The 21,465-nt window shown below is 37.2% G+C and overlaps 1 protein-coding gene across 5 annotated transcripts in view; it reads right to left on the reverse strand.

The window, feature by feature from the left end:
* Nucleotides 1-21,465, reverse strand: part of COL14A1 (collagen type XIV alpha 1 chain) — a 210,291-nt gene that overhangs the window by 142,491 nt on the left and 46,335 nt on the right. For all 5 annotated transcript variants that reach the window (XM_027063985.2, XM_027063987.2, XM_015085660.3 and 2 more), the window contains exons 6-12: nt 15,119-15,274; nt 14,162-14,281; nt 12,904-13,068; nt 9,725-9,886; nt 2,943-3,094; nt 1,401-1,530; nt 573-718 (exon numbers count right to left, since the gene is read on the reverse strand). In XM_027063985.2, the coding sequence (XP_026919786.2) occupies nt 573-718; nt 1,401-1,530; nt 2,943-3,094; nt 9,725-9,886; nt 12,904-13,068; nt 14,162-14,281; nt 15,119-15,274 (1,031 nt within the window). The remainder of the gene's footprint in view (nt 1-572; nt 719-1,400; nt 1,531-2,942; nt 3,095-9,724; nt 9,887-12,903; nt 13,069-14,161; nt 14,282-15,118; nt 15,275-21,465) is intronic.

The raw sequence follows: 21,465 nt of genomic DNA on the forward strand, positions 1-21,465 counted from the left end.
AGGGAAATAGCCATTTGTGAATTGCATATAGCAATATAAATTATAACAAATTTCTCTAGAATCATTTGCTAATGCTTAGCATAAGCCTTAATAATTTGCACGCCATTTGAAAAAAGAAACTCCGTTTCTACAAATGTATCCTAAGGAAATAATCTGACAACCTTGCGAAGTTACGTGTTAAGAATGATCACAAAAGCATATTTATACAACACATTATCTAAGTGTCCAATAACATGCAATTAATTAAACATGACCTGGTACAAACCAACGAACCAACTGTTTAAAAGGAACATATAAAATATTCTCTAATGGTATGAAAAGGTATTCACAATAAACAAAATGAAAACAGAAGACTACAAAACCATTCCCATTTGCTGTGTTTAAAAATGCATTGAAAAGGACTTAAGTAAATGTTAACAATAGCGATTTCTAGGTGGCAGGATTACAGGTGATTTTTTCCCCTTTTTACTAATGTGAATTTTCTAAGTATTATACATTAAATTTTTATAATTAAAAAATCCATTTTCAGGAAGTCAAAGATTCTGGGACTCTAGTAGACAGCATGTGTTTACCTCTTTTTCATCCCCAGCCAGACCTTCTGTGAGAGGAGCATAGAGGATCAGGTATCCTGAGGCTCCGGGCACTGCATTCCATTTTACCCTCAGACTATTCTCAGTCACATCGTACAGTTCAAGGTCAGAAGCCATGGGTAAAGCAACTGCAAGATAATTTTTTTTTAATCCTCGGCCATTTATCAGCGTGCTTGCTTATTTTTCAGATGATATTCATCCTTAAATATGTTCGTACAGCCATGCAAACCCCTTCTGAGAGGGAAAACACAGTGAATGTTTAAAAGCAGAAACAACATCTTCTAGTTTCTTATAACCCACTACAGTGATGGGCACATTTCTCTGGGAGCCAGTCAAGAGCAAGGAGACTCTTCTGACCATTATTTTATACCCATCACCAAGCATAGAGTCTGACATGAAGCAGCAATTAAAAACAGTCATGTCACTTAGTAAATGACAGAATGGGTGGTTGAATGAACAAATATATGAGTGAACAGATACCCGTCAACAACACAATCAATCAGAGACAGTGAGGAGACGTGAATGAGTCAGCAGTTAAATTAGTTCATAATACACATTCACCAAACATTTGTTGAGTTAATACATGTATTGCACCCTTAACCACCTAAACATACCCAAGTTTTATGATATCCCTCTCAATAGGCAGCACCTGCCAAGTGCAATTACAGGATGGGCCAATACCACGTAAGGCACCGCTATTATTTTCTATGACTTTGATTCAGGATGGCCATCAGGACAACCTGAGAGGAATTCCAGTTTAGGAAAGGCCACTGAAGCAACGCCATACAAAGTCAGACGTTCAATACATACGTGTGGTTTCAGTTCCCCGCAGGCCTTCACTAGCCGTGTGAGCATATATTGCGAAGACTGCTATCTGATATTCAGTTAAAGACATTAAATTTTTCAACACCGTAGAAGATACGCTTCCATCCACCACCACCTGATCAAAGAACAGTTCAAGGAACGAGAATATGAAATTGAATTGAATTGACATGTAGAATTGAAACCAAACAGCAAAATATCTCTAGCAAGAATGTTTCATTAAATTTTTTTTAATTTTTTTTAAAGGTTTATTTATTTTGGAGACAGAGAAAGACAGAGCGCAAGCAGGCGAGGGGCAGAGAGAGAGGGAGACACAGAATCCGAGGCAGGCTCCAAATTCTGAGCTGTCAGCACAGAGCCTGACGCGGGGCTCGAACTCACAAATTGCGATATCGTGGCCTGAGCCGAAGTTGGACCCTTAACTGACTAAGCCACCCAGGCGCCCCTCATTAAATATTTTCTTACTTGTGCCACATCCTCTTTTCCACTGTGGCAGTTAATTCTCCTTGAATTCCTATGTGAAGCGAGGCACCTTTCATGGAATATATCCAAAAGTCCCTTAGTAATCCATACCCGACGGAGAGTGTCTTTCCCTGGCTAACTGTTATCCTAACCACCTCTACTTAAAACAGTTGATGTGTGATATTTTTCCATGGAGTTTTGGGAAGCATTTAAGTGATTTAGTAGTCATGAAAAAGAACCACTGGAAGCACTTTTTTTTTGGGGGGGGGGGGGTCCAGGGGGTCCAGATGATTTAAATCTCCCAGATCTACTTCTCTAACATTCAAGAAAAAAATTAAAAATCCTGCCATAATACATAAAAAATTGTGAGACACGTTGAGGTCAATCAGAGGTTGGAACAACAAAAGGTTAAGGTCAGCACTTCAAAAAGAAAGCAAGAAAGGGAAATTTCATCACATTTTAACATATTCCCTGTGACTACTGTGTCAAAGGTAGGAAATGGGAAAGACCCAGTCATCTGGCAATAGGTATTCTCTCCTGTGATGGCCAAACCATGAAAAAAGCTGGCTACAGATACTTTACTGTGGCTTCTCTATGGCACTAATCTCTCCACAAATGTCTAGGAAATCCCAAACCCTGGAGGACGATATGACCACATAATTTGGAACGTACATACTTCATTAAGGCAGAAAGTTCAGACCACTCCCAAAGTAGAAAGAATACATGAATAGCAAAAAGGGACTCTGGCCACGTAATTAACTACTGATTCCTTCTGCTTTAGAACATATTGATTTTACAAAGAAGAAAAGTCAAAATAAGTCATGTTAGAAATGAACACATGACCAGCCCCGAGGGTTATTTGACAGAGGTGGGAGGAGAAGGTATAAATGCCATAACCAGAGAGATGGGAGAACAAAGTGGACACATGCAAATGTACTTCAGTCCAAAGAATTTTAAATGTTTGTGACAGAATCATCTCCTCATATATGCATTTCTCTCTTGTCCTCACTACAGTGGAAGACTAGAGAGAATGAAAATAATGGTTTGAAAATATCGTCTCCTTATTACCTCGTCTGGTTTTCCGCCCCTGGCAGGATAATACACGACTCTGTATTTTTCCACTTTTCCTGGGGCGTGAGTCCAGTTAACCATAAAGCTCCTGGCAGTGACTTCAGAAGTAATCAGCTGTGTAGGCGGCCCAATGGTGGCAAGGGCTGACGCTAGAGTAGAGAAACACATAAAGTGAACCTTTTTCCCAAACTTACTTCTTATGTACCCAGGAAACCCCATTAGTTAGAAATGCCTATTGGTTTCATGCTACCTCTAATATTTCATTTCTAGCCAAGTTCATTCAATTATTCATTCTGACATTTGAAACACTGAAACATTTAAGTGCCTGTTATGTACCAATCACTATGCTAGGTTCTGAGAATATGGACTTAAATAAGCCAGGCCTTGACTCCAAAATACTTTCTTAAAGACATTGCTATATAACAATTAAAAAAAAAAAACACAACATTGATTGAGCATGTGTGTATCTAAAGGTACTCTCTTGAGTTCTTTAGAAGTATTATTTTATTTAACTCTAATAGTTACTATTATTGTTTCCATTTGGTACGAGAAAACCAAGGTACAATGAAGTTAAATAATGACCAACTCTCACAATTAGTAAATATCAGAGCTGAGATTGGTACTTGAGTTTTTGACCTAAGTGTCTATATTTTTAAGCATCAAGGGGTACAGTCTTTTCCGAAGACTTCAATTCAACAAATGATCAGTATCTGAAAGTAAAAAGAGAAGAAAAGGCAACTAACATATACTGAATAGCTCAGTATGAGCTAGACACTATATTAGCATTTTGTGTGTATTATATACATGTTAAAACAAATGATTCTATAAAAGATTTGGGACATGTAAATTTAAAAGTCCTTGACCTTTAGGATTTCTTACCATCTAGGGACTTTAGTAACCAGAATAATGATGGGGGGGGCGGGGAGGAAACCATAGTTATTGAATACTTAACTGTGGTTAGGAACTATATTCTACGCTCTATCAAGAACCACATGCAGAGTTTTTTTGTGGGAAAAGTCAGTCTCTAAAGTAGTCTCATTAAGATACTCAGAAAAATGTGTTCAAGAAACTACCGCTTGGCTGTCCAACCTAGTCCCAAGAGATCTGGTCCAGGGAAAGAGGAATGATGGAAGACATGTAGCCAAATAGAATCATTCCACACCCTGGATACAATGAAAGCAGGATATAAAACCAAATTCTCAAAGGAGGATATGGATATCACCCTCTTCTCAGATCACAACCTTGTATGTGGGATGGCAAATAAGGGATGGCAGGACCCAAGGAATACTACAGTGATGAGTTCCTGAGTTTTCCTTTCACCTCATCTGTCCTACACATGGAACTAAAGAATCCAGCAACCTAGAAACACCAATAGATACAGACAAAAAAAAAAAAAAAAAAAAAAGCCCCAACAAAGCCTGCTCTCTCCAGCCAAAGGACAAGAAAAGGGTCAGCCTGCCAAGACAGAAAAATTTCAGGCAATAACTGTTCTATTCTCGACAAATACTACACAAAAAACCTGTGGCCCCACCCCCATTCATGTCAGCAAAGGCTACTAAGTGGGTAGCCAACACTTTCAACTTTCTTGGCTGTAATGGCATGCCCCAACATTCTCGCCCTCCCAGCCCACAGCCAGAGCCGTGTGAGAAAAGGTCAAGTAGGGAAGAGAGATAATCACCCCTGACAGGTGGTAACAAATGTTTCCACCACACCCCCATCTGTGATATCAGTGGAGACCATATGAAGAGCCCGGACTTCCAACCCCACCTACTAGTATTGAAACACCACTCCCTGTCCCCTCTGGGATGGTGTCAGAGGACATCTAGCGGTGAATCAGTACTTGAAGAAATAATGCCTGAAAATTTCCCAAATTTGGCAAAATAAATAAATAAATAAACTACGGATTCAAGGAAATAAGGGTACCCCCAAAAATGACCATTGAAACTGACACCAAGGCATACCACAACCAAACTTCTGAAAACTAAACTCAAAAGAAAAATCTTAGGAGCCACAGGGGCAAAATGACACCTTATCTATGGTGGTGGGAAATTCTAGCCACAGCAGATTCCTCATCAGAAACCATGCAGGCAAGAAGAAAGTGGCACATTGTTCAAGTATTAAAACAAAAGAGCTGTCCATCCCAAACTTTATATCTAGCACAAATAGCTTTCAAGGATGAAGAGAAAATCAACGCATTCTCAGATGAAATAAAATTAATAATCAGAGGATTTTCCACCAACAGACCTATCCTAAAAGAATGAGTAAAGGAAGTTCTTTAAATAGAAAAAAAAAAAAAACACAATAATGAAAAGAAAGAACCCTGCAGCCACAGAAAGGAAGAAAGAATGAGGGCATAAAAATATGGATAAATATATTTTACTTCTCTTTTTGAGTTTCCTAAGTTATGTTTTATAGTTAAAGAATTATAATATTTTCTGATGCGGTTCTGAAGATAAAAAGAGGAAACATTTAAGCCAATTATATTATACACAGGTGTGATAAAGGAACTTGAAAAGAGGTAATAACTACACCTCACTCAAAATGCCAAATGTCAACACAGGCAGACTGGAATAATTTATATGTATATATAACATTATACCCAGAACAACCACTAAAAAAGCCATACGAAGAAATTCCAAAAAAAAAAAAAAAAAAAACCACTATGAATACACAAAAACAGAGTTCTAAGAACTATAAGAAACCCAAAGGAAAAAAAAGATAAGGATCACAGAGAAATGAAAACCAGAGAGAAAAAATAAGAAAAAAAAACCAACAAATAAATATCAGGCCTAAACCCAAATATATCAGTAATTACATTAATGGAAACTGCCTAAACATACCAATTAAAAGGAAGAGGTTATCAGAGTGGATTAAGACATATGACCATATGTCTACATGAAATTCAGTTCAAATATAATATAGGTAGGTTGAACATAAATAGATTTTAAAAGTTGTATCATGTAAACATTAATCAAAAGGAAGTAGGCATGGCTATATTAATATCAGACAAATATATTAATATCAGACTTCAGAACAAAGAAAATTAGTAAAGGCAAGAGGGACATTACATAATGATAAATGGCTAATCCACCAAGAAAACATAGCATCCTAAATATGTGTGCAACAAACAACAAGCTGCAATATATGTAAAGTAAAACCCATAGAACTGAAAGAAGAAATAGACAAATCCATAATTATAGATGGAGACTTCAACATCTCTCCCTCAACCATTGATAAGATGACTAGACAGAAAAATTAACAAGGATATAGAACTCAACAAGACCATCAACCAACGGGATCCAGTCAAAACTTATAGAACATTGTACATGACAACAGCAGAATACACACCCTTTTCACATACCCACAGAGCATGTACCAAGATAAACTACATTCTAGGCCATAAAACACACACTGGAAAATTTAAAACAGTAAAAATCACATAGAGAATGTTCTCTAATGACAATGAAATCAAACTAGAAACTAATCACAGACAGGTACTAGAAAAACATGCAAGCACTGTGAAACTACAAACAACCACTTCTAAATAATCAATGAGTCAGAGAGGACATGTCAAAGAAGATCAAAAAATATTTTGAAATGAATGAAAATGAAAATACAAAATATTGAAATTTGGAGAGCTCTTCTAAAGCAGTGCTGAGAAGGAAAATTATCACATGTAAGTAATTACATTAGAAAAGAGGAAACATCTCAAATCAGTAATTTAAGTTCTCACCTCAATGATCTAGAAAAGTATGAGCAAGATGAACTCAAAACCAGTAAAAGAAAGAAAATAAGGAAAATAAGAGATCAATGAAATTAAAAACAGAAGAAAAACAGAGAAAATCAATGAAACCAAGAGCCAGTTCTCTGAAAAGTTTTTGTTTTTTTATTTAAGAACAAACCTCTAGCAAGCCTGAAAAAGGAAAAAATGAGTGAGAGAGAGAACACAAAAACTACCTATATCGGGGGAAAAACTATAGACCCTGCAGACATAAATAATAAGGGAATACTACGAATAACTCTCCACACCTATATTCTACAAATTCTATGGAATAAACTAATTCCTTGAAAAGCAGAAATTCTCCTCCCAGGATGAGGAATAAGGCAAGGATGTTCATCTCATCACTCCTAGTCATCACAGTGCTGGAAATTTTAGCCAGTGAAATAAGGCAAGAAAATAAAAAGCACAGAGATAAAAACCACAGAAATAAAACTATCCCTATTTGTGAAGGGTATGATTTATTTCCTAAATAGACAATTCCTGAAAATCTAGAGGAAAAAAAAACCTAGGATTAATTAGCATGTTCAAATAACAAGGTCATAGGATACAAAATAAACATACAAAAATATAATTGGATCTGTATATACTGGCAATGAACATGTGGATACCAAATTAAAAAATAAAATACAATAAAAATCACTCAAAATAAACTGAAACACTTAGATGTACATAGACCAAAATCTGTATAGAACCTGTATTCTGAGAATTACAAAATGATGATGAAGAAATCAAAGAACATCTAAACAAATGGAAGGACTTACCAATTTTGAGGACTGGAAGAATCAACACAGGAAGGATGTCAATTCTTCTCATATTAATATTTGATAATTGAAAATTGATTTAATGCAATTCCAAACAAAATCCCAACAAGATTTTTTGTAGGATAAAAATTTTTCTCACATTTGGAGCACCTGGGTGGCTCAGTTGGTTAAATCTCTGACTTTGGCTCAGGTCATCTCACCATTGGTGGGTTCAAGCCCTGCCTCGGGCTCTGTGCTGACAGCTCAGGGCCTGAAGCATGCTTCAGATTCTGTGTTTCCCTCTCTCTCTCTCTCTCTCTGCCCCTCCCCCACTCACACCGTGTCTTTGTCTCTCAAAAATAAATACGCAGTAAAAAAATGTTTTTAATTAAAAAAAAAGATTCTTCTCACACTTATATAGAAAGGTAAAGAAAGTAAAACAGTGAAAACAATTTTGAAACAGAAGAATGGAGAGGGGGAACACAGTCTGTTCAATCTCAAGACTTCTGGAGCTCCAGTAAATCAAGATTGTATGACATTAGAAAAGGGTTAGACTCATAGATTCAAACGAGCAGATTAGAGAACCCAGATATAACCCACACAGATCTGCCTAACTGATACTTGACAAAGGTACAAAGCAATTCAGTAGCAGAAACGGAGCATTTTCAGTAAGTAGTGCTGGAGTAATTGCACGTTGATAGGCAAAAAAAAAAAAAAAAAAGCCTTGAACTAAACTTCAAATATTTTACAAAATTTAACTCAGACCATGGACTTAAATGTAAAACATTAAACTTTTAGAATAAAAATACAAAGGGGAATTTTTACAATTTATGGCCAAGAATCCTTAGGCTTGATACCAAAAGCAATAACCATAAAATGAAAAATTGATAAACTGGACGTCATTAAAATTTAAAACTTTTGCTCTGCAAAAGACCTTGTTAAAAGGATGAAAGGACAAGCTACAGATTGGGGGAAAATAGTTAACCAACCACATATCTAACAAAGGATAAGTACCTAAAATATAAATGAAGAATTCTCAAAACTCAACAGTTAAAAACTAGACATACACATGCACACACACTCACACGTCTAACTAGAAAATGGGCAAAAGACATGAACAAGCAAAGAGCAAATACAGATGCAAAATAAGCATGTGGAAAGATGTCCAACTTCATTAGTCATCGGGGGAATGCAAGTGAAAACCACAGTGAAATATCACCACACACCTATCAGAATGCCCAAAATAAAATATAGTAACAACAGCAAATATTGGTGACAATGCACAGAAACATAATCACTCATATATTGCTGGTGGGAATGTAGAATGCTGCGGCCACTCTGAAAAATAGTTTGGCAGTTTCTTAACTAAAACTAAGCTAAACTAAACATGGTTCTACAATATGGTGCAGCAAATGCAGTCCTGGGCACTATCCCACAGAAAAGAAAACTTATGTTCATACAAGAACCTATACATGAATGTTCATAGCAGCTCTGTTTCTAACAGCCAAAAATAGAGACCACTCAGATGTCTTTCAATGTGTTCATGGTTAAACAGACTGTGGTCCATCTGTACCCTGGAATATGACACAACAGTAAAAAGGAAAGAGCTACTGATACATGCAACAAGCAAGATGAATGGCCAGGAATTATCCTGAAGGAAAAAAGCCAGTCCCCAAAGAGTATATACCGCATAACTCCATTTATGTAATTTCAAAATGGAAAACATTTAGAGATGGAGAACCGATTAGTGGTTGTCGGGGGTGAGGGAGAGGTTGTGGGGAGGGATAAGCGAATGTGGCCATAAAAGGACAATAGGAATGATCTCCATGGTGATGGAAATGTTCTGTGTTGTGGCTATCAATGCTAGTATCCTGACTGGGATATTGTATTGTACTTTTGTTACGTTACCATAAGGGGAAATGGTAAAGTATACGTGATCTCTCTCTACATTCTTTCTTAAAACTTTATATAAATGTACAATTATCTCAAAACCCAAAGCTTAGTTAAAAAAAGCAAACAAACATGGTGGTCTAAATGCAACACCATGGAGAAAATTATCTAGTGGTTAAACTATTCCTCTCTCAGTGGGATGTCAGTATATTCCCTTTTCTACTCTGATGATTCACGTCTTAGGGGAATAAAGGACTCTTAGAAAGTCAACATAAAAAAATGGTAAGAATTTTCATAATCCATGATAGACTTTTGCACAGGGTAATATCCACATGCACAGAATGACCGCCCTCTGTTCCTTGTTTTACCTTTGATCTCCCTGTCCTGTTCTTCTACCCGGGAGCAGACTGTCCTCGTCAGGCTCTCCACAACTGTGTGCATCAGGTCAAATTCAGCGACATTGTACACATGAGTGCTGTCTGGTTCAGAGGCAATCTCCCGCAGTTCATTCTCATCTGCGTTTTTCACCCCTTGTGTGGAGGACAACAGGGAGGGTTGTGACATTCATGCCCCATTTGAAACACCAGCCATCAGTGCCCCCCACCTGCAATCAAAGCATCTGCTACTTTAAAGAGGTGCATCTTATGTTAGAGTGTTTTGTAAAAGTCACCTTCAGAATCTCTTTTAAATGATTATATCCTAATTTTGGTCGGTATATCTTAGCAAGAAGATGTATTAGTGAAATTAACATTTGTCTTGCATGAATATTGCCAAAGCAACAGTAATTAAGCCAGCTTTCTGAACTATCAAAACCTTAGGTTTAAATTTCTATAAAATAAGTTTACTGAAATTGAGAGCTACTATTGGAATAAAAATTATATACATAAAGAAACCATTCTGATTATTTATAGTATTATTATATAGCATTAAGGGAAAGCTTGGGGGCAAAACAATTTTTTAACATATTTAAGTACAACTGGCTGACTAGAAACCACTGCAATTTTGCTAATGCAAATAGGGAAGCTCTGGTTCTCCCACAGTGTTTGTGAAATTCCATTGCTACAAGTCAAGCCCAGTGCTGGATGTTTAGAATGCAGCAGGGAACAGTGGGGGACAGAAAATCCTCAGCCCCCATGCAACTTTTCCAGTCTTTCTTAGCAGCGGATGCTAACACTTCGAGTGTACCTGCTCTATCCTGGGAACTACAGTGTTTCATTTACAATGAACATATTTAATCCCCACAACCAACCCTAGGAGTCTGGCACTATTGTTTCTCCCATTGTATGAATCAGTAAACTGACACCCAGAGGGGTTAATTAGCTTGCTTAAGGAAACACACCAGTCAGTGGACAGTTGGGATTCCCAGGTAGTCTAGATCCAAAGTCATGTGCCCGTAACCACTTTCTCATGCTGCTTCTCAGAAGACGACACATTAAAATGAGTAAGTGGAAGCATAAATAGAAAAGGTGGGCACAGGGTTGGGTTCTATGGGTGCGGAGGCAGATTTCTCTTCCCCAGTCTTCAGCAAACAAGGAGCCTTTCTTTATAAATCCCTGTCACTGTAATCATGTAAGTGTACTTTCTTTAAAAAAAGGTACTGTGGAAGCAAGGAAGAGAGATTACCTAGGGCAGCATGAATTACTTCTCAGATGCCTGGCTGTACCATGTAATTTATTCTCCAACCTTGGCATATTAAGTGACAAAGTGCTGGCTGTCTCCAAGCTATTTGCTTCAGGGGGTTATAAGATAATAAATACTAATGAATTCCAGGTAATTTCCAGAGAAAAAGCCCAAATCACATCTGTATGAGGTCACTGAAAGTTTTGTTTAAAAACTCATGCATTCATTACCAATAAGACAACAGGATGGAGACAAAACACATAAATTAACCCCATTAGTTGGTCATCCAAAAGGATTTCCTCTGTTGGACAAAAGGATAAAATAAAAATTAAAAATTAAGTAAATTTCTCTGATGTTTCTTGCCTGAAGGACTTCAACAAAAGCTTCTAAAATGTATAGCTGGGGTACCTGGGTGGCTCAGCGTATTAAGCATCTGATTCTTGGTTTCAGCTCAGGTCATGATCTCACGGTTTGTGGGTTCGAGCCCCATGTCAGGCTCTGCACTGACAGTGTGGGGCCTGCTTGGGATTCTCTCTTTCCCCCTCTCTCTGCCCCTCCCCACCCCTCTCTCTCAAAAATAAGTAAGCATTAAAAAATATTAACAAAAATGTTTAAAAAATGTACAGTTGGATCTGTGTCCACAGGAACAAAATAACACTGAGTGCATGAAGAGACAATGAGCTTCATGTCAAAAAAGCTCTTGATGGCATTTAGGTAAAACCAACAAGTTTGTATTTATATAAGAATATTTCAGGGAGGAGCGCCTGGGTGGCTCAGTGGTTAAGTATCTGACTCTTGGTGTCAGGCTCAGGTCACAATCTCACAGTTCCTTCATGAGCTTGAACCCCATGTAGAGCTCTGTGCTGACAGCATGGAGTCTGCTTGGGATTCTCTCTCTCCCTGTCTCTGGTCCTTGCTCGCTCATGCATGTGTGCACAGTCTCTCTCCCTCTCTCTCAAAAGAAAAAAAAAAAAGGAAAGAAAAAGAATATTCTAGGAAAAAAGAAAACCCTGACAACAACAACATGTATATTCTGGGGAAGATAGCCCCAAATCTCTTCTCTCTCTCACCTTTCCAAACCAAATAGTTTGTTGCAAACAGCTTGGAAAAGAGAAGAAAAGGTCATGATGACTTGGAAGGAATTTGTCTTGTAAGGATTTTGCGCGGCTCATCTCTGCGCCCCAGCACCCACCACAATGGCTGATACACAAACTTCTTGAATGGAACACTCTTTAAACCAATTTCCAGTAGAAAATCTAGGAATGGGTCAGAGGAATTGTTGCTTGTTTGGGGATTTTGTTTTGCCTTGTTTTACTGTATTTTATTTTGCTTTGTTTTGCTTGGTCTCTACTTAGTAAAAGTCCTTGCTGCTGCCAAAGAGAACGTAAACATTTTAATCTAGAGCAGTGACATCATCTAAATGTTTTGCAGTTATTCTGAATGTGTGCCACATGTCTCCTTTTCCATGAGAATGATACCTTATAAAGAAATAATACTGCATAGCTAGAACTTCCTGCTTTCTAAAGAGCTGTGGGACTTTAATTCCGCGAAAACAGTAAACTGGTTTCTCCCTATACTACCAGAGAAAAGACCTGCATCAAGCGGTTTAAAGATAAAGCTGTCACTAACTAAAAGCTAACAAACATGTGCCTAACTTTTGCATTCCACTTGCTGCTTTTCACAACACCGTATCGACGGTATCTCACCCAGAGAGCCTTGCACTGTAGGGCGCATGAAAGTTCCCACCACTTCCATCTTACATGGAATCAAACTGGGCTCAGATCACAAGACTGGCTCCCCCTAGAGCCAGGAGTAGAAACTAGCCAGGTCTTCTGGCTTTCAATGAAGTGAACTTTGCATTATATATTGTTTTAAGTGGTTGTGTGTCTGTGGCCATGGTGGAGACAGGACCATGAATAGCACATACCTATGGCAAACAGTTCTACACCGGATTCACGAAGGTTTCTGGATGGTGGGATAATGTCATCTTGGGATTTGCCATCTGTGATTAAAATGCCAATTTTGGACACTCCAGTCCTTGCTCCTGCTTCTGGTTTAAAGCTGTTCTCAAAAATGTAGTTCAAAGCAAGACCTGGGGGATAAAATAAACACACACCAACCATCTCTAATAAAAAGCCTTCCAATTCTGCAAAATATAACAATAAGATGAATAACTTATTGAGCTACAAGAATATTTTACTAGATATGAACTTTCATCTTCCTGTTTACAATGACTCTTTACTCAACAGATCTGATGAAAAATATAACACCAGAATAGAGGTAAGACAAATAACTGAATACTCCATCATTTCAGTAACTAGCATTTATAAAGAATATTAAATTCATGGCCAATACACGTTGGGCTGAAGAACCAAATATTCTTTCTCTCTTTTTTTAGGGATAGTGGGGACAGATCCAAAATGATCACTGAATTCCTGACTTTTGAGTGGGACACTTTTCATCCAGAAAAAAAAAAGAAATACTGCAATATTGTTATAAGATTTATGTTTAATAAAGTTTTCTGTTGTATTAACAAAAAGATTATGCCTCAGATTGGCAAAGAAATTATCAAGATTTCAACAATTTACTTAAAAGCCACTGACAGCATCAATACTGTTTAAAACAATCATGTACGTTGTGCGTCTATGGAAGAAAATAGCGTGTACCAAGGTTAAAACCTGTGACAACCTCTGTGGCTGGAATAATTATAATCTCAATATTCTTACACTCCTTTTTTATCAAAAATACCAGTGAGCCAAAGATACACAAATATTTTTATGATAACTACTTATGGCAAAACAAGGCCAAAGAAAATACCTTCCTTGAAAATAAGGTAGAAATTTGTTTTTGTTTAAATGAAGGGGTGGCTGGAGAAAACAGGGGAAAAGAAGCGAATGAATGGCAAAAGCTAGAACAGCTGGCAAAGACTGTCAGCCTTCAGGATCATTCTGTCTCCTTCTGGCCCAGCCAAACCATTCTGGGGATATTATATTCATACAGCATAAAAAATGGGGTGTCTGGGTTTTAATTCTTAATGCTGAGTTTGAGAAAAGAGCCACTTAAGAAGTTTAGGTTTTAGTTTGATTTGGAAGCACTATGCCAAACCTTACAAAGTGGCAGAAAGAAATAATGAAACTAATCTTTGGCAAGGTATGTTGCTAAAACATGAACTGAACAGAACATACCTGTTAATGTATTTCCTCCCTTGTATGGTAGATTCCGGACAGCTTCGATGACCTCATCTTTTGTGTTAAAGGCATTCAGGTGCCATTCTATTCTGGGGTCACCACTATACTGTGCAAGACCTGGTAAAAAAGACGAGAAAGCCCACCCAGAAATGATGAGTTATTCAAAGATCTAGTGGACTGTTCGTGAAACTAGCATAATAAAGGGCCTGATCTTTGTAACAATTTTTTGCTCTGCCTCACTATGTATTTTCAAAGGGAATTCTTGGCATCAATTTAAGGAATTAGTTTGGACATATCTTGGGGCAGGAGGAATGTACATATTTTCTAGCCATTTAGAAGTGAGCACCTAATTAGGCACTTGGTATTTAAAAAACAAATCTGATTGTATTTGTAGATAAATGATCTAGATTTATTGGTTCATTTTTATTCTCAAAGGAATGGCTTTCCTTAAAGGCTATTTAAAAAGTGGAACTATAAGACTGTATATGATAAAGTAGACATATTGCTCAAAGATTCATAACATTTTTTGTGTTTTTTTTTTTATCTTGGCTGGAATTAACTTGGCAAAGATTAGTTTGTACTATAAGACTATTTCCAATTTCCAATTTTCTTAGTTCAAAATTCCACTGGATTCAGCTGATTCTTTTAAATAAAAAGAAAGCTTATACCTGATAAATTCTTAAACCAGCTGCAACTTTAGAAGTTATTATTATTAGGCAGAGAAGATTTTGACTTTTTAGGAAATTAAAATGTGTTTAATGATTAACTGAATGACAGTGTCATTCAGCATAAATTAGTGGGAATAAATATTTATTGATCCAAACTTGCGCTCTTGGGAATATCATGATAGTTGATCCCGGAATTCTGGAAGCCGCTCTGTAAAAAATTTTTGAAATCTCTTATGACGCTTCCTAGCAGATTTACACATTATTCTGCTAATAATGGAACATATACCAATCCGTGTCTTCTCTGAGCCCACACTGAATGCTGTAACCAGGTTCTCCAAGAAAAGCCGAACCAGTCTGAAGTTGAATCTTCCAATGCTCCAGGAACCATCAACCAGGATTACAATGTCAGCGATAGCTGGCGTTTCACAGAAAAACTTCACTTCTGCACAGCACAAACCAGAGAAGTATATCACTGCTGGAACTTTGAAAAGAGTGATTCTATTTTACACCTTTCAGATAACTTAGTGCTAAGAACACAATAAAGTTCCTATGAAAGCAACCATGTTTTTACAACTCTTCCCTTAAATGCATTCTTACTAGGAAAACTTGTGGTTACAGCTGGCAGCAGGGCCAATGTTCTGGAAATAGTTAGCAAAACACTGGCAGGTTCACACCGTCCTGGCAACTCAAGACTTCTGTGTATTTTAGAAAGTACTGTCTGTGAAAAATCATCCAGATTTGGGTTTTAGCCTGTAGATTCTTTCCAAGAAAGGTCTTAGCAACCAGTGTGGGAGAGTCAGCACAGATGGCACGACGGCCAGAAAGCAGAGAGGCGACTCTCCTGAGCTGATAAGTGTGCTGGCGGAAGTGATAGAAGAGAAACACGGGCTTCCTGAGGCCACGGAAAAGTCGCAGCCATGCATTTAATCTAAGAAAGATACACAGGGAGGGTTTGTGGAAGAAGAAAATTGGGAAAGGGCCCAGGAGTTTACCCAAATTCAAATTCTTTCGTATACTGTCTCTATGTAACGGTAAGATTTTGTCCCTAAAAATCACTTCGTAATTTATCTTTTTAAATAGCTCAATCAGGCTTTAGAATAAGGAGCCAGGAAAGGATGCCCTGCGGCCAGAGTGCTACACTCTGAGCTTTACGCTCAGGGAAACTCTCAGCTGGCAGTGATCTTTGCGACAAAGCAAGAGCTGTCTGATGGAGGGTGGTCTGTGCTTGACTAGGTGAAAACCACCACTTAACCGTCACACAGAGCCAAGATACTAACATATCTTTAGTGTATTTCAGAACCCTTAGAGTTCTTCAGTATTGGTAGTACCTTCAGCGGCATTGATTCATACCCTAGTTTGTGCTTTCAAATGGGCTGCATAACTTTGCTCAATGTTCATATTAAGACTGGCAATCACGAATAGTGGGTGCATGTTTCTTTGTGACCATGTCAACTTCTTGAAATTGTCCAGTAAATCCCTATTTTGTTTGTAATCTAACATTAAAATGACAATAAAACAATATTTGAAATACATTCATATAATGAAAACCAAAACACAGAAGTGATTATGAATAAATTGAATATATTTTCCCCCAGAGGAAACATAATCAACCTATATGGTTGGAGTAGGCAATTCAGTATATGTCCCTAGGCCTACCAGGCTACATTATGCTAAAAAAAAAAAATCTTGTTTTTCTTTTCCCCCCAGACATAAATATGCATGGAATACCTAGATCCTTTTACCAGAAGGGGAAAAAAAATGTATTTGCCAATGAAATAATCAGATACTCATTATGACAGCTCAACAGAACAGCTCAATCCAAAGTTTATATATTACATTTTGGGGCACCAAATCTCCCTTCCTTAATAACCAAATACAAAGCTACTACACTGAAATATTATAGTAGTATTGCCAGAAGTCATGGAATAAAAATTAATTTAGTTTTTGGAAATAATCAAGGAAAATTAAAATCTTTTGAAGCTTTAAGAATCTCTTTCTCTCAGTTTTTATGGGGGAACTTCAAATGGAGAGTCTTTTTCTTTAATTTCCAAAACTATTGGTGGATACTGTTTTACTTTTTAATTAATTGTTTGGGTACATTGTATATAGGGTCTTTCTTAAAAAGGAACAATTTCCCCCTGCTCATTTAGAAGAGGATGATGAAAACTGGTATTTTCTATTTTACAATTATTTCCAATAAAAATTTTCTATTTATTTAGCTCATTCAAGTCTTTTTGACCTGGAGATATAAATTCTATATGGATCCAAAGCAAGCAAAAAAATTAATTGACTATATGTGAGAAGATTGATAAATTTAATGATATTAAAATTTTTAAAGTGGTTCATCAAAAACACCTTAAAGAAAATAAAAAGACAAGTTACAACTGGGAGTAGACAAGTACAGTATAGGAAACTGGAAAAGAATCAGTACTGAGAACAAATAAATCATGAATACACAATAAGAATAGAGAATAAGAAATATATATGAACAATAAATGAATGAAGAAAATATTTAACTACATTAGTGATCACAGTAATTAAAAAATCAAGATCACAATGGGATACAATTTGTGCTCATTCAGTGGGAAAAAATAATAAATTAAATACCATTTAGAATTTCTCCAAAGATAATGAAATATTTGCACATAAAGCATTTGCAAAATATGTGTGCTGAAAATTATACTACTGATTGAAGAAATAAAAGAAGATATAAATAAATGAAGAGGTTTACCGTGTTCATGGACTAAAAAACTGAACATAGTAGAGAGGTCAATTATCCTCAAATTGATCTACAGGCTTAATGTGATTCCTACCAAAATCCCAGAAAAGTTTTGTTTGTTTGTTTTAGAAATAGACAAGCTTATTCTAAAATTTACATGGGAAGTCATAGACCCTAGAATAGCTGAAACAATCATGAAGAAAAGAAGAGGGTGGAAGAAACCATTTTACCAGATATTGAGCCCATTGTCTATACAGCTATAGTAATCAGTACATGTGATATTTGAGAGGGATAGACACATATGTCAATGAAATGGACAGAAAAGCCAAAAATAGACTCATACACATATGCTCAACTCTATGATTTTAAATCTAAATATGATTTTATACAAATGTGCAAAACTACTTCAACAGATGGTGCTCAAGCGATTGGACATCCATGCAACAGACAGATGATGATGATAGACAAATGATAGATGATAGATAGAAAGATGGATAGATAGATAGATAGATAGATAGATAGATAGATAGATAAAACTTAACCTAAACTTCATAACTTATATCAAAATTCAAAGTAGATTATCAACTTAAATGTAAAAAGTAAAAATTACAGAACTTAGGAACAAAATAGAATGTAGAACAAGATAAAGAATTCTTAGAGTTAAGAGACTCTTAAATACAAAGAACAAACTGAGGGTTGATGGGGGGCGGGGGAGAGCGGAAGTGGGTGATGGGCATTGAGGAGGGCACTTGTTGGGATGAGCACTGGGTGTTGTATGGAAGCCAACTTGACAATAAATACATTAAAAACAAACAAAAAAAAAGAATGTTTAGAGTTGATACCAAAAGTACAAATCCATAAAAAGAAAAGTCAATGAATTTGACTTCATCAAAATAAAATATTTGTACTCTGTGAAAGCCCATGGAAATAAGAGTAAAAGAGAAACTACAGACAGAGAAAATATTTGCAAACCACACCTGACAAAGGATTAGTTTCTAGAATACATAAAGGACTCTCAAAACTCACTAGTAAATACAACCAAGCAATCCAATTAAAATATTGGTAAAATACTTGAACAGATACTTCACCAAAGAGAATATACTGATGGCAAGTAAGGACATGAAAAGATATTCAACATCATCAGCCATCAGGGCAATGCAAATTAAAACCACAATGAGATTTCACTATGCATACCTATCAAATGGCTAAAATAAAACACAGTGATAATAATAAATGCTGACAAGGATGTGTAGAAACTGATCACATACATTGTGTCATGGGAATATAAAATGTTATAACGATTCTGAAAACAGTTTGGCAGTTTCTTTTATTTTTTCTTAGTTTTTTTTTCAGTTTGCTTATTTTGAGAGACAGAGAACATGCAAACAGGGAAGGGATGAAGAGAGGGAGAGAGAGAATCTGAAGCAAGCTCTGTGTTCTTAGCACAGAGCTCAATGTGGGGCTCAAACTCACGAACTGTGAGATCATGACCTGAGCTGAAATCAAGAGTTGGAAGCTCAACCGTCTGCGCCCCACAGTTTGGCATCGGGCTCTGTGCTGACAGTGCAGAGCCTGCTTGGGATTCTCTGTCTCCCTCTCTCTGCCTCTTCCCCACTCACACTGTCTCTGTCTCTCTCAAAATAAATAAATGGATAACTGAAAAAATGTTTTTAAAAATAATCACACATCTCAAACATAACTCCAGCTGTTGCAGTGAATCTTTTAAAAACTATATTCAAACTATATTCAAATTTTATTAAATTTTGAATATGTTCAAATCTTATTAAAAATAACAGCCCAGGGGCGCGCCTGGGTGGCTCAGTCGGTTAAGCGGCCGACTTTGGCTCAGGTCATGATCTCGCGGTCCGTGAGTTTGAGCCCCGCGTCGGGCTCTGTGCTGACAGCTCAGAGCCGGGAGCCTGTTTTGGACTCTGTGTCTCCCTCTCTCTGACCCTCCCCCATTCATGCTCTGTCTCTCTCTGTCTCAAAAATAAATAAACGTTAAAAACAAAATTTTTTTAATAAAAAATAAAAAATAACAGCCCAGATTCAGCACTGATGACAAATGATATCTCCTTCCACTGGAAAATATGTGACCGATGTCAGCATTCTCAAATGGAGAGAGACCAATCAGAAAAAAAAAACCACAAAAATTAAGCATCAAGGAATGTGTTAAGGAATCAAGTGGTGGAAAACCAGACATACTTGGGAGCCCAGGGAAATAATTGTGTAAAACTCTGCAGTCAAATGTAATTTAAAACAGCATTTAAAAGAGGTAAGTACATATCATTTTATTGTTAAAACATTATTCTGTAATTAATTATTTTAGTAAAATAAATCCTTTTTGCTCTCATTTAAAGTATTTAAATTTACACTGTATTTAAAGTTAAAGAAAAGGGGCAGGGAAAATGGTTTCTTGAATGTATTTTAATTCCGCTCTTGGCTTAACATGGTCTTTGTCTAAATGCAATTCTGAAAATGCAGGGAGTGTAAAAGAAAAAAGAAAAACAAACAAACAAGCAGCTAACTGCAATCAAAGGAAAGCACCCAGGGGTGCCTGGGTGGCTCAGTGGGTTAAGCCACCAACTCTTGGTTTCTGCTCAGGTCATGGTCTCACATTTCAAAGTTGGAGCCCTGCATCAGGCTTTGTGCTGAGAGCCCAAAGCCTGCTCGGGATTCTCTCTCTCCCTCTTTCTGCCCCTCCCCTACTTGTTCCCTCCCTCTCTCTCTCCCTCCCTCTCTCCCTCTCGGTAAATAAATAAACATAGAAAAAAGAAAAAAAAGGAAAGCACCCAATATATGGGCTAGGTCACAAACATAACACTGAGGTCACAGATAGCATCCAAAGGAGCAATTTCCTTTAGGTCCTACAGCTTCTGGATGTGCATGACAAGGGGCCCCAGGAGAAAATGACAACTCCCTATCTGACAGGTACATCACAATACTAAACGTTAAGCCCTCTATTCTCGTCTAGTGATGTACGTCATAACAGCTCTATGAGACACATACAATTATTCTCAGTCCCACTCCAGGACGAAAAGTGTGATACACGTGGCTGAGTGATTTTCTCAGGGGAGGTCACACAGTGAAGGAGTGGCAAACCCTAGTAACATGTCTTTAAAATCTAAGCTCTTAGGGGCACCCAGGTGGCTCAGCCGGTTAAGCATCCAACTCTTGATTTCAGCTCAGGTCATGATCTCACAGTTTGTGGGTCCAAACCCCACATCAGGCTCTCTGCTGACAGTGTGGAGCCTGCTTAGGATTCTCTCTCTCCCTCTCTCTCTGCTCCTCCCCCCACTCGTATTCTGTCTCTCTGAAAATAAAAACAAACATTAAAAAAATTATAAAATCTAAGCTTTAGCCACAGGGCTATACAGACTTCTGTGAGGTACTCAACATTATATAAATTTAGAAAGTAGGGGAAAAAGTCTCCAAAATGGAGCAGTGTCCCCACAGAACTTCCCCCTGCTGTGACATCCACAGCTAGTATGTGCCATTTGCAAACATTTCCAATTGTCCCTCTAAAACTTTTTCCCTTCCAACTGTAAATGCACTTAGGACCTAAACACCCCTTTTGAAAAGTGTCTCTTTAACAATAATTTAATCCCAATTTTACTGTGCTACTGACATCATGGTAGAACTCTGTGTTGAAAATCAAAGCTAATTCAAGCACCCCTACCTGTCTGCAGGGGCTGTGCTCCAGGCCAGCTGCTCCAGACAAGGTGCAGAACTGAACCTTCCCCCTCCACCACTGCCCCAGAGTGCTTAATAAAAGCTTTTCAGTGGATCACAAAAAAAACCCCAACAACCCTGAATTAGTATAAATCAGTCTAGTCTAAACTTGTTTATTAATTTGGTATTATGAGACTAATTTTCTGGATAAAATGTATTTACTTATTAAAAATGTATTTAAT

The sequence above is a fragment of the Acinonyx jubatus genome, chromosome F2, assembly GCF_027475565.1.
Source record: "Acinonyx jubatus isolate Ajub_Pintada_27869175 chromosome F2, VMU_Ajub_asm_v1.0, whole genome shotgun sequence".
Taxonomy (NCBI): domain Eukaryota; kingdom Metazoa; phylum Chordata; class Mammalia; order Carnivora; family Felidae; genus Acinonyx; species Acinonyx jubatus.